Source organism: Trichechus manatus, unplaced genomic scaffold, assembly GCF_000243295.1.
Source record: "Trichechus manatus latirostris isolate Lorelei unplaced genomic scaffold, TriManLat1.0 scaffold00049, whole genome shotgun sequence".
Taxonomy (NCBI): domain Eukaryota; kingdom Metazoa; phylum Chordata; class Mammalia; order Sirenia; family Trichechidae; genus Trichechus; species Trichechus manatus.
In genome coordinates this window covers 7282815-7296771 of record NW_004443985.1, presented here as the reverse complement: position 1 = coordinate 7296771, position 13957 = coordinate 7282815, and the positions used below count along the sequence as shown (strand labels likewise).

Here is a 13957-nt window from a genome sequence, read left to right as displayed (position 1 = left end):
AGGATCTTCCCCAGAGGCAGCAGAGACAGAAAGCGTCCCCTGGAGCTGGCACCCTGAATTTGGACTTCCAGCCTCCTAGACTGTGAGAGAATAAATTTCTCTTTGTTAAAGTCATCCACCTGTGGTATTTCTGTTATAGCAACACTAGGTAACTAGGACAGGAATGTTGTGAGGATTCAATGAATTAATAATATATAAAGCTCTTAGAACAGTTCAGTAAGGTTAGCTGCTCCTGTTGTTGTTATTTTATTGCCTTTTCTCACACAATCTTTTCTGTTTCAGAGCGTATCCTTTTTTCCACACAAGCCACCATGCAGGCCGGGTGGGGGTCAGGGGACACTTCCCCTTGTCATTTAGTTGCAGAAGGTTCAAGAAGGTCTCTTTGACCTGGGGAGTGGGGTCAGCCAGGCCAAATTTTCCACACAGTGGAAGCAGCCAGGCATGGGGACAGCTGACCCTGGGAGCCAGGTGGCCGGGCATGCATCCTGACTCCATCACCACCAGTGAGGTGTTCTCGGCAAGTCACTGGCCCCTCTGGGCCTCGGTTCCCCCAGTCCGGACGTGGGATGACAGGTACACGCTTCTCAGCATAGCCCTGAGAGTGCATGTACAGGGCAGACGGTATATGCAGCGCGCCTGGTGTGGCTCTCTGTTGGCACTGAAACAGCCCCTCTCCCCTGCTCCGTTTGTAGGCACCCCTGCTTGAACGGAGGTCTGTGTAATCTTCCGTTCAGTCTACAGTCACGGGGGTTACTTTGTCAGTTAACAGTCATCTTGGCAAGCAGAGGGTTTGACACAGAAACACGATCCAGAAGTTCGGTTGGAGGTGTCAGAGAACAATTTCAGCCCATCCAACAGCGTGACCAACAGTCCTAATGCTAGGCTGCTCCCTGTTGCCTTGGCAACATCAGTGAACCCTTTGGGTAGACACATCCAACAGTCAGCCTCAAGGCCTCTGCATGTCCCCAGGATACACCAGGACTGTTCTGCTGTCTACAGCCCCAGGACAGGCTACAGCCCCACCAGCTTCCCTGGAGGAATGTCACCACCAGAGGGCCTTGAAAGGTCCTGTCCAAGCCCTGAACTTTACACCTGAGGCAGGCAGCCCGGAGAGATGGAGTGATTGGTCCAAGGTCACACAGCCACAAGGCAGAGTGAGAACCAGATTGCTGGGAACCCGTGTCTCTCCTAATGGCTTCTTTAGTCTGGCTGCCATATGTCTGAGCTTGCTGGGACCCAGCTCAGTGTCTGCACAGCACCCCATCCTAAAAGGTCTGGGTGTTCCATCCTGTCTCTGCAGCTCATCCATCTGGAGCACAGGTTCAGGACCAGACCCCACCTCACCCCTCGGTGTCTCTCGGGGCTCCTTGCACACCGCCTCCCCCGCCCCTCCCATAATGTCCCCCCCATGATGTGCAGAGCTAAGAGGGCCCTAAGCCTTGAGGCCACCCCACTTCCTCATCACTGCACACGCAGGTCGTTTTGGATGATGGCTCTCGGGAAACTGATCAGACCCACAAGTTAGCGTTGCAGGGGTGGCAGGAAGGGTTGAGGAGCTTTCTCAGGGACAGGCAGAAATTGATACCTTATGAAGATACATGTTCGTAAGACCTGATTCCTCATGGGCTCTGCCTGAGTTGGGAGGCACCAGAGAATAAATGGAGCCTGACCTTCATCCAAAAAAACCCAAACTCATTGCCATGGAGCCCATTCCAACTCATAGCAACCCTATAGGACAGAGTAGAACTGCCCCATAGGGTGCCCAAGGAGCGGCTGGTGAATTCGAACTGCCAAGCTCTTAACCACTACACCACAGGGCTCCTCCGGCCTTTGTAGGGGGAGAATGATGGACTTGAAAGCTACTCCATTGTCTTTTAAAGTTCTAAACCTCACCAGGAGACCGTCTAGGACACGCATGTAGCGTGGATTTGTCTAAAACCTGGATGGGTTCATGCCAGCTTTCTGATCATTTTTAGAGACTTTCCAGTTTTTCATTTGTGGATCGATAACAGTGAGAAGAATAGCTGGCAACCAAAGTAAGCTCTAGGTTATTACTGAGGAGGGAGGGAAAGAAGATACACTTAGGGCCCTCTCTGTTCTGATCCTTTATCCCCTCACCCTCTTTATTTGGCGGAAGCAGGGATGAGAAGGTTGCCTTCTGTCTGTCTACCGAAAGTGGATGAAAGCTCCCAGAGGGCGTATCAGATTTTCTTTTTTCCATCTGAAGTGGCTTTGTGACTCGGTTCCCGGTGAGTGAGAACTGTGGAAATGCCGGGATTTGTTTCTCCTGGCGACCGGCCACATCAGTGCTGTATTTGATGTATTTTATCAAAAGTTGCTTATCTACCAGAGAACATGTTTTTCCTCCTCTGTCCTGTTTTTCTGTTTATCCCTCAGATTGTATAGACCTGATGTTTTAAGAAATATTCTGTCTCTCATTAATGAACCTTATTTGTGGGGTGGAGAGGGGGGACAGGGAGTGGAGGAAAAGCACTTACCTGAGTTAATTACCTGTTTGCTAGCAACTGGCTTCATGTCTTGAAAGAAGTACAGCCAGAATGCTCTTTAGAATCAAGGAGGGTGAGACTTCGTCTCACACACTTAGGACATATTATCAGGAGGGACCAGTCCCTGGAGAAGGACATCGTGCTTGATAAAGTAGAGGGTCAGTGAAAAAGAGGAAGACCCTCAACGAGATGGACTGACACAGTGGCTGCAACAATGGGCTGATCCATAACAGTGATTGTGAGGATGGCGCAGGATCTGGCTGTGTTTCGTTCTGTTGTACACGGGGTCTCCATGAGTCAGAACCTACTCGATGGCATTTAAACAGCAACAACAACAATTAGCCTCGTGTTTTGAGGTCTACGACGGTGTAAATCCATATATGTTGTTGTTGTTGGATTTCATTGCATGGCGACCCTGTACACAACAGAACAAAACACTGCCCAGCCCTGTGCCATCCCCATGATCGATTGCAGATCAGACTGTTGGAATTCATAGGGTTTTCATTGGCTGATTTTTGGAAGTAGATTTCCAGGTCTTTCTTACTAGTCCATCTTAGGCTAGGAGCTCTGTGTTGCCACTACTCAACTCTGCTGTTGTAGGGCAGAAGCAGCTGTAGATAATATGTAAGTGATGTGTTCCGGTAAAACTTTATTTACAAAACAGGCAGTTGACCTGCAGCAATTCCTTATGACCCAGCAGTTCCACTCCTAAGTCCACAGCCAACAGAAATGCCTGCACTTAGCACCAGAGAAGCCCCTGGGTGGCACAGACGGTTAAGCACTCGACTACTAGCCAAAAGTTTGGCAGTTCTGGTGCCTCGGAAGACAGACCTGGCAATCTGCTTCCGAAAGATCACAGTCTTGAAAGCCCTATGGAGCACAGGTTTACTCTGCACATGCGGGGTCACCATGAGTCGGAATCGACTTGACAACAACCAATAACAATAACAGTCACCAAAGGACTTGGACCGGAAGAACGGATAAGTAAATTCATTCGTGCACATTAGAATAAACGTGCTATATGTAAAATGTAGGTGAATGTCACTACCGTAATATTGGATTGAGCCAAAGAAGCCAGATTCAGAAGATGACGTACTGTGTGATTTCACTGATACGAAATTCAAGGATGGGCAGAATGAGTCTGTGTGGTTAGAAGTCAGGAGAGTGTGTACCTTTGGTAGGGGGGTGACTGGAGGGGGCTGCAGGGGGCTTTCTTGGGGCACGGGTTATGTCCTGTTCCTTAATCCGAGTGCTGGTTACGTGGCTGTATTCAGTTTGTGAAAATTCATCAAGCCGTGTACTTAGGATTTGTGTACTTTTCTGTGTGAATGTTACAGCTTAATTAGAAAATAAATAAAACCATTGTCATTGAGTCGACTCTGACTGATAGTGACTCTAGAGGACAGAGTAGAACGGCCCTATAGGGTTTCCAAGGAGAAACTCTGGATTCGAACTGCCAACCTTTTGGTCAGCAGCCGAGCTCTTAACTGCTGCGCCGCCAGGGCTTCAGAAGCATTCAATGAAAAACTCACAAAAGGTAAAGCAGTTTGCCCAAACAGCATTTGATCATGGACTGTCAGCCGTTCTGGTTCTCTGGCCTGTGTTCCTCAGCTGTTACCTCCTGCTGACCCCACGTCTGGCCCTTTGTCCTGTAGATGGGCATAGAGAGGCCCTGTGCCCCCTTTCCTTGGCCTGACCCCTGTGTACAAGAGCAGACCCCAGGATGTGCCTGAACCAGCTGTGCATGTTGCAGGTGGAGCCAGCATCCCTGGTCTGTCCCTGCCCTGCCTCTCTCCCGTGGGGAAGGCAGCACCCCTCAGCTTTGTCATCTCCTTTGCAGAACATCGTAGCCGTGGGAGCCGGGTTCTGTGACGGCCTGCGCTGTGGAGATAACACCAAAGCTGCAGTCATCCGCTTGGGCCTCATGGAGATGATCTCGTTCGCCAGGATCTTCTGCAAGGGCCAGGTGTCCACAGCCACCTTCCTAGAGAGCTGCGGGGTGGCCGACCTGATCACCACCTGCTACGGGGGCCGGAACCGCAGGGTGGCCGAGGCGTTTGCCAGGACAGGCAAGGTAGCCCTCACCTTCCCTCCCCACCCCCCTCCCTTCTCACTCAGGACTCCCGGATTGCCCAAGACAGTGGCCCCTTGGACACCCTGCTCACTCAGAACTGAAGCCACTCTCAAAGTCCACTTTTCAGACAAAGATTAGACAGGCCTATGAAACAAACCATAACACACGTGAGGAACGTGCTTCTTAGTTCAATCAAGTATATGGGACCAAACGGGCAACTGCCCTAAAGCAAGATGAGAAGACAGGAAGGGACAGGAAAGTTGGATAAATGGACATGGGGAACCTGGAGTGGAAGGGAGGAGGGTGCTGTCACATTGCAGGGGTTGCGACCAATGTCATAAAACAATCTGCGTATAAATTTTTGAATGAGAAACTTATTTGTGCTGCAAACTTTTACCTAAAGCTCAAAAAACTAAAAAAAGAAAAGACTCCCGGGTGGGTGTAAGCACAGCCCCGTGAAGATGCAAGTCGGCGTTTGTAGTCTGCTGGGCTCCTTCTGTCTTCACGTCAGAGTTCCTGATTCCTGTTCCTTTGTCTTGTAGGTTGTTACCTTTCTCTGGCCTGCAGCAGGGGCACATATTTCTCCTCCCCCACTCTCCTCTTGAAATAAGTGATTCTCTAGTCTTTTTTGGAGATTTTCTTCATCCCTTATTTCTTACTCCCTTAACCTTCGTTTTTAAGACCATTCAAGAACTGGAGGAAGAGATGCTGAATGGACAGAAACTCCAGGGTCCTCAAACTTCTGCAGAAGTGTACCGCATCCTCAAGCAGAAGGGACTGATGGACAAGTAAGTTTCCCCGTGGCCCGGGAGACCAGATGCCTGTCCACCCTCCCCTTCTCCCCTGACCACCAGCCCAGTGCATGTGAGCACAAGCTACTTGATAGGTGCACTTGGGACGTGAACAGATTAGTTCAGGCCTTTGTGTGAACACATGTGGCAGGAGACACCCACCTAACCTGCAAACGAGTGTTTATACAAAACCCCAAACCAGGCTCAACTCCAGCGCGAGGAGCTCGGCTGCACGGTGCACTGTGAAATGTGAGGCTTGAGACTCTGCTTTGTCCTGCGGTGTGTTTGGCGAGCGCTTCGTGCCGTGGGCTTTTCATTTTTAAACAATGATTACTTCGTTGTTTTTATGGAAAGATACATTCTCGTTAATGAAATGTCAAATAATTCAGCAAAGAAGAACATATTACTCCAGAGTCTGCCATTGGGAGTGGCCTGTGTTGACGTTTGGATGGATGGATGGATGGATGGAAGGAACGAAGGAGGGAAGGAGGGAGGGAAAGAGGAAGGGAGGAAGGAAGGAAGCTTGATTGGGGTCCCTGTTAGACCTAAGTATTTTTCTGGAGTCCCTGCGTGATGCAAATGGTTTATGCACTGGGCTGCTAACTGGAGGTTCGAGTCCACCCAGAGGCTTCTCAGAAGAAAGGCCTGGCAATCTACTTCCCAAGAGATCAGCCATTGAAAACCCTATGGAGCACAGTTCTGCTGTGACCCACATGGTGTCTCCGTGATTCAGGGTTGACTCCACAGCAGCTGGTATTATTTCTACCACCGGAACCCCGCGACTCTTCCACGCGGTCATGTGTTAAAGGGAGGGGCGTTGGCTCAGCTTGGTTTGCCGCCTTCTGAGAGAGCACACCCTGTAGTACACCAAAAGCTGTCCACTCTCTCCGAGGCTGCTCCCCACCTTCTCCGAGGCTGCTCCCCGCACCCCACCCCGGCCCTGCCGCCCTTTATCTCCCTGATGTGTCAAGCCTCCACTCACAATCACAGGCCCAATAAATGCTTATGCAGTGTATTTGGTCGTCTATCCTCACTTCTCCCATAATACTCCTCGGGAGAGGGGCAGTTCGGTTGCCTGGGAGAGCAGGGAGCTGGGCCGTATCGACGCTGTCACTTGTGCCTAATCCTTAGTGAGCGCTCTTCTTGGTGAGCCGGGCGGCGGGGCACAGCACCTGCTGTCACCTCCGGTCGTGGCCCATTCCTCCTCCCTCAGGTCAGTCCAGACGTCTCTGCTGCTCCCCTCCGCTCGTCTTTACCTCACCCGCAGCTCAGCTCACCTCTTCCTGGTACAAATTCATCAGCCGTCCATCTCCACAATGAAAGTTGACAGGGCATTTGTCTTCCCTATTTAATTTCCACTTGACTCTGCTGAAATGACTTTACAAATCTGCCTGGCAGAGACGGAAATTCAGTAAAGGCCTCGAGAGCAAGAGAATTACCTTTAAATTATGACTAAAAGGAAAATACCTTTTCCAACAGACGTGGTTTTCTTTATGTCCCTAGCAGTGGTCAGTGATGTATTTATGTACGGTCGGGCTACTTTAATAACCATTCAGTATTTATCAGGAATTTTTTTTAAAGCCTTAAAAAAATATCCCTGGACATTTGGTGAGGGTGAGCTCCCAGCCACAGTTTTAACATGGCACCCGTTTGGACCAAGGGGTGCCTTCCACGGGATTCTGTGGATCAGCAGGTTGACTGGGCATTATTTGTATGCATCATTCAGCTCCAGGGAGAATACGGACTGGAACTGGGCTTCTGGGCTCAGTAGCCGCCTGTTATAAAAAGCACAGTCAAGCAGGTGAGACTTGGCTGTGAGGAGAAGCCTCTCATCAGTCATGTCCCATTTTATTTCTTCTGATTTGAACTTGAGCAGACCACTCCTGTGTGTAAGGACATTGCCGCTGGATTGGAGGTGACGCCATCCATCTCCCAGCCTGGGGTCTGGAGTCCTTGGGGACCGCCCCGTCCCCTGTGACACCCACCTCGCGATGCTGCCCGGGCAGAGCCGAGTTCGGTCATTTTCCCTTTGTACCACCTCGTACCTTCATTTTCTCTTCTTTATTCCAGTTATCAGTACTCCGGTCTCCCTCTGTCTCCTTCCACCCTTCTGTTTTCCACTGTTACAGACGGAGCAGGGAGTAGATGGGCTGGAGGTCAGCGTTGAAGTTCCCCTTGTTGCTGACTGGCCGTATGGTTTGCAGCAAGTTCTGTTTTTCTCTGTTCCAGGCCTCAGTTTTCTTGTCCATCAAATCGAAATGTTAGAGCAGATGATCACTATGCGCACTTTGACCTTGAGATCTCTGATTTGCAGGCTCCCTAACCCAGCTGCCGTCGAGTGGATTCCAACTCACAGCGGCCCTGTGTGTGCAGAGTAGAACTGTGCTGCACAGGGCTTTCAAGCCTGTGACCTTTTGGAAGCAGGTTGCCAGGCCTTTCTTCAAGGTAGCTCTGGGTAGATTTGAACCTCCAGCCTTTCAGTTAGCAGCTGGGCACTAAACCATTTGTGCCACCGGGGAACTAGAGGCTTGCTGCCCTTACACAATTAAGTCCACAGTCCTTAGGCTGGTGTTTGAGGCGGCCTCCCTCGGTCCAGTAGCAGCTTAGCTTGCTCACAGTATGTCCTGTGCCAGCAGTTGAACGCAGGCTTCTCTTTGCCCTCAGACGCCCCCTCCTCAGACTCACACGTGCTTCTGTCCTGCTGTTGGGCTGCCCAGACCGCTCTTCTATGTGCATCTCAGTTCCCATCACCCTTCAGCAGCAGCCTGTCCTCAGGGAAGCTTTCTTCCATGCCTGTTGAGATCAGGGGTCAGTGGACTTTCCCTGTAAATGCTTCTGTGAATGTGAGGGTTTGCTGCAGCCTGGGGTACAGGGTCCGTCTTGTGGCTGCTTTGCTGAGTTGCCATTGATCGCACACCTCCATGTGCCAGGCTCTGTGCCGCTCATAGTCCATGTAAGTCACGGAATGCCCCCAGCAGGCCTGCGTGCCCCGCTCCGTTTTACAGGAGAAAGCAGGGCCCGGGGGTTGTGGGACTGTCCGGAGTTAACAGGCCATGGAGTCAGATTTGATTTAAGGCTGCCTGACTCCAAAAAATAACAGAACATTCCATTCTTGAAAATACCCACAATCATAGATTGGAGAGGTGGGCCAAAAAGAGGAGGACCCTCAGAGAGGTGGGTTGACACAGTGCCTGCAACAGTGGGATCAAGCATAAGAAAGTCAATGAGGATGGCACAGGACCGGGCAGTGTTTCATTCTGTTGTACGTAGTAGGGTCACTGTGAGTTGGAACAGACTCGACGGCATCTAACAACAACACAGGGCTGGCGGGTGGGTGGACGGACGGACAGACAGACGGGATAGAGATGTCAGAGAGAGAGCAGTTGAGTCAACTCTGACTCATGGTGACTTTCTGTACAATAGAGCAAAACGTTGCCTGGTCCCGCGTCACCCTCACAACTGCCAGCATATGCGAGTCCATCATGACAGTTATTGTGCCGGTCCGTCTTCCCAAGGGTCGCCTTCCTGGCACTCTCCTTCACCACACATGACATCTTCCTCCAGTGATTGATGCCTCCTGATGACATTTCCAAAGCAGCGAGTCGGACAATGTTCTGTTGTGATCTATAAGGTTTTCATTGGCCAGTTTTGGAAGTAGATTGCCAGGCCTTTCTTCCTAGTCTGTCTTAGTCTGAAAGCTCCACTGAAACCTGTCCACCATGGGTGACCCTGCTGGTATTTGAAATACTGATGACATAGCTTCCAGCATCACAGCAACGCACAAGCTGCCACCGTACGACAGACTGACAGACGGGTGGTGGACCCACAGTGATAGACTCTCATAGAGATATGTGATCTATCAGTACTGTTTGCTCTCCTTAAATTGCTATTTTGTACAGTTCTACCAGCTAATTTTCAGAATGGCCTTTAAAGACTATTGATTCTGTCAAGCTCACTTTGGTGGGGGGGGAGGTTGTTTAAAATCCTGATTGAAATTAGTTACTTCCTTAGTGATTTCTGCCATTTAAAAAAAAAGCCGAGCCAGCCAGGCCCTAGGCTGTTGTCTTTTCTTACAGGGGATTATTAGCCCACACCTTTGTATCTTCATCCATTTCAAACATACACTTACATCTCTCTTCACATCCTGGAAGATAAAGCAAAATAATCCCAGCTTCCAGCATGAGATCAGTACCTTGCTCATTGCCAGTCCCCATGCTCATTCCCGCAGCAGCGTTCCAGGCCTGAATTATTCCTGGTGACGTATGTGGGCTGCCTCACCGTCTCCTTGGGACTGATCCTTTTTGGAGGAGGGAGCGCAATACCTCCCTGCAATATAAAATTTAGCCTCCAATCTTTTACAATAGTGGCAAAACTTGGGCTCATTTCAGGCTTGGCCAGGAGCCTGTGCCACAGCTCTTTCTGTAAATGCCACCGATTCAGCTGCAAGGATTACCCTGTGGCTTGTATGGAGAGATTGCACTCCAGTCTTAGGTTAGGCAGAGGGTGGTCTAGATGGGACCCAGATCTTACAGCCACAGTGCGGAGGCTCTTCGCAGAATAAATAATAAAAGAGTGAGAAGATGATCCCTTTGTTTTCCCACGTTGCACGCTCCTCTGCTGTCTGTTAGGCAGGACAGAAGAACGCCTGTGTTCTAGGAGGTAAAGCAGACGGTCTAATCTTGTCTTTGTCTCCTTTCTCCCCATCTAGGTTTCCGCTGTTTACTGCCGTGTATCAGATCTGCTATGAAGGAAAACCTGTTCAAGATATGTTGTCTTGTCTCCAGTGCCACCCAGAGCACACATAAAGTGAATCATGCAACGTGTCGGGGGAGGTACTGCCTTTCCGATCAGTCTTTGGGGTTCAGATGGAAGCCAGGACTTGGCAAGACGATGTTTGCTTGACTGTAATCCCACCATGGATGCGTATGAATTTTTACAGGTTCATTTTTGAATTGTGAGAGGCAGTTCGTTGGCTAAGATATACTACACAGCAGCTAAACACGCATACGTACATGTGCAAGGGTGTACTCACGTCTCGTTCTGCGGTATCTCTGTGAACCACGTTAAAGATCTTTTTTAAAAATGTCTTTTGAAAGTTGCACACTGTGGTAGCCCGTAAGATTGGAACTATCCCAGCTAAGTTTTCTACATCTGTATGTGTTTGGGTGGGGGGATTTTTTTTTCCCTCGTTCTTTTGATGTTAAAAGGTAACCAGCACTGAGCTGATGAAGCGGAGGAGAGAGTGTGTTTAAAGGTCAGCTTGCTGTAACTTTTAAACACTGTCTCCAAGCCAGCGTAATTAACTATTTTGATTGTGGGTCGATCTTTTTTTTTTTTTTTTTAACAATTAGATGTTTTAAATTAGATAATCCACTTACGTATTTTCTGCTCTGTGCAGTTTTCTGCCTTTTTAGCCTCTTTTCTCTTTATTAGTTACCAGTGCAATTTCATCAAGACTCAGCAGCGGCAGAAGACCCAAAAGCTCATCTGGGACTTTGCCGCTGTGATTGACATATTCTTCGGGATAACAACAGACACTTGTATGGTGCTTTTTGTTAGGTAATGCTTTTTTGCGGATGTCTCTTTTAAGCCTTGCAAATCCCCAGAGAGGGGGCTGCTGTTATTCCTTTTAAGATGGAGTCACGATGCCTGGTCACCTGGTGAGGAGGGGTAGAGCCGGGGGTCAGGTCCAGCGCCCCTCCACCCCACCAAGGCGCCAGGCCTTTCTGAGATGTCACCAGACTGATGTGACCTCCCGTTAAATCACTATGGCACATGCCACGTGCAGCCTTTTCTGTGGCCAAAGGAGGGCGTCCTGCAGCTCAGGCTGGTGTGGGCGGTTGTCTGGACCTGCAGTGCTCAAAGCAAGCTCATGACTCAGCAGGCAGTGTCCTTTGGAGTCTGTTGGAAATGCAGGTTCCCAGGTCCCGCCCCAGACCTGAAGCAGGGGGTGGGTATCTCTACTTTATCAAGGCTTCCAGGTGTTTCTGCTGGTCACTCAAATTCAAAAACCACTACTTAGCCTAGATTGGAATTTCTCAAATAGTGTTCCATAGAAAACAGGTGTCCTGGGATCCAGCGGGTGTTCCCTGGAAAGGTGAGTTTGAGGGAAGCTGTGTCTTTGCACCCGTTAAAGGTGTAGAACGCGCATCAGTGTATCAGTGGGAGCTGCTTAATTCCATCGAACCCAGCAAGTCCTGGACATCCTAGACAATGGCGTTTTTTGGCAACGGAACGTGTTCCGAGGACCGCAATTTGGGAACACTGGTCTAGGCTAAGGGTGACCTCAGGACAGCTCATGTGTGCCCTGCCTCCCTGTGAGAAACTAGGATGAATAACTGCCTGTGATACTTTTGGTTCGGAACCTTTACGGTGTAGGGCTTTCATGCATCCTAGCTGAAGCTTTAAGGGGACTCCGTCAGGTCCAACCATGTGAATGTCAACCGGACTGAAGCTCACGCTAGGTGGGATAAGTGCTTTAATTCTATGGTTAGAATAGGGATTGCTGCACTTTCTTAAATGGGATTGGTTTCAGGATTGCATTACACAGTCACCTTACAGAGCACTCGATAAGTGTTAAAGGAACATAATGAATGTCACATGTGAATTATATATCCATGGGTGTTCAGTCACTTTGTGAGATTTTGATCTTTTTTTTTTTTTCTTGTTTGGGATTTTTTTTTTTTTCTTCTGTGCATGAAACGATTGTGGGTTAGATTTTTTTTTTTTTGGTGGGAATTAAAAAAAACCTATCCAAAATGTTTTGGGGTTTTTTTAAGTCCCATACATAGAAGGCTATGAAAACGCACAAAAATGCTATGAATTTCAGCCATTTTATTGCTACCGTTAATCAGTTTTTGCTTGTCTGGTGGTAAACCTTTTTTTAAAGTTTGTATATAGGTGACACAAAGTGTTACTTTTTAAGATACATAAAGGGCTGTAAGCTAATCGTGGTGTCTGTTAAGTAGGGTCATTAGATGTGAGGAATTGGGATTGTGTGTGTTTTGTATAATCTCATCTGCATTCAGCTTCCTCCTCTGGGTTTTATACTTGAGTGTTTTTCCTTTACAAATGCTGTTTTAACCACTGAAGTCTGTCGCCAGTACCTCTCGGACATAGTTATTATATTCTGCACATTATGGTAAAAGGCCAGTTTTACAAGTTTGCTCTGCTCACTGTGGATATTCTTTCCTCTACAAGTTATCTATTTTTATAACCACCTGTAGTCTGTCATTTGTTTTAATTCACACTGCTTACTAATTATGGTAACAGAGAGGAAGGCATTAGAAGATTAGAAGCTTAATTTGTACTGTTTCAGCCAATCTGTGAATGTAAAAACTACACGGTTGCCTTGCTGTACGCCAGCCTGCTGTAATGTGGAACAGATACCTGTCCTGAAGTCCATTCTAGGAGGTGGAGTCAGAATAAGCTCTTTCTGGTTTTTCATTGGACGCTTGGCTTTAATATGGCCCTGTGGCATCAGCTCAAGGAGGGTGCTGGGTGAGGCACCAGTGTGCAGAGGGAACTTTCGTTTTTCCACTACTTCTGATCTGCTAGCCTTCTGCTTACATGTGTACTGTATTTGTTTACAGACTGTAGGTGGATATATAATGTAAAAGCTTGGTTTAATAAACATATAAAGCCCTAAATCTGTGCTTTGGGTCCTGTCTTTGAAATACCAGTTTAGTTCATAGTTTTATTTAGGTTGGGTCTTTCTTTTTTCTTGGTTGTGTTGCATTAACTGGAGCTCTGGTGGTGCAGTGGTTAAGAGCTCAGGCTGTTAACCGAAAGGTTGGCAGTTGGAAGCCACCAGCCACCTCTTGGAAACCCTGCGGGGCAGTCCACTCTGTCCTGGAGGGTCACTGGGAGTCGGAATCAACTTGACGGCTGTGTGTGGTAGTACTAGTTACGTTGACCATACTTCAGGCAATTTTTTTTAAAAAAGAAAGTCATCGTCTCTACGCCCAGTCCTTGAACACATATACTGAAATGTGTCTGTGTTCCCTTCCATTGCTTAATGATATTTTTTCGTAACTGTAATTGTAGGATGGGGTACTTCCAGTTCCAACCATACAGTGGACTCCCTCCCCCGAAACACCTGGAAAATCTAGGAAAGTACGACAAGTGTCCTTTTATATGCAGAGCTGATCTCACCAAATTGTGAGGGACATCTCCAGGAGCCTGAAAATAAAATGGGGTGGACAGCCCAGTAGTAAGGCCACGAAGCAGCTCTGTAGCCTCCAGGGGAGGGAGTGTGGATGCTCTCCGTTATCCAGAGACTTGGGTGTAAAGCTTATGCTAGAGCTAGAGCCTTCCAAGGACTATAAAACCCACTGCTGTCAAGTTGATTCCGACTCATAGCAACCCTATAGGACAGAGTAGAACTGTCCCATAGGGTTTCCAAGGAACAGCTGGTGGATTCAAACTGCCGACCTTTGGGTTAGCAGCTGAGCTCTTAGCCACTACACCACCAGGGCTCTTCCAAAGGCTCTACTGTCAGGAAAAAAAAAAAAAAAAGGCTTAAAAAAATCCACATATAGCCACAAACAAGGAAGCTGGACTCCAGGTAGAGAAAATGCCTTTGC

At 48.5% G+C, this 13957-nt stretch overlaps 1 protein-coding gene across 1 annotated transcript in view; it reads left to right on the top strand.

Moving 5' to 3' along the window:
* Positions 1–13021, top strand: part of GPD1L (glycerol-3-phosphate dehydrogenase 1 like) — a 58117-nt gene extending 45096 nt beyond the window's left edge. Inside the window, exons 6-8 of the mRNA XM_023732250.1 lie at positions 4348–4581; positions 5263–5369; positions 10081–13021. Coding sequence (XP_023588018.1) covers positions 4348–4581; positions 5263–5369; positions 10081–10177 — 438 coding nt within the window. The 3' untranslated portion in view covers positions 10178–13021. The remainder of the gene's footprint in view (positions 1–4347; positions 4582–5262; positions 5370–10080) is intronic.
* The last annotated feature ends 936 nt before the right edge of the window (positions 13022–13957 follow it).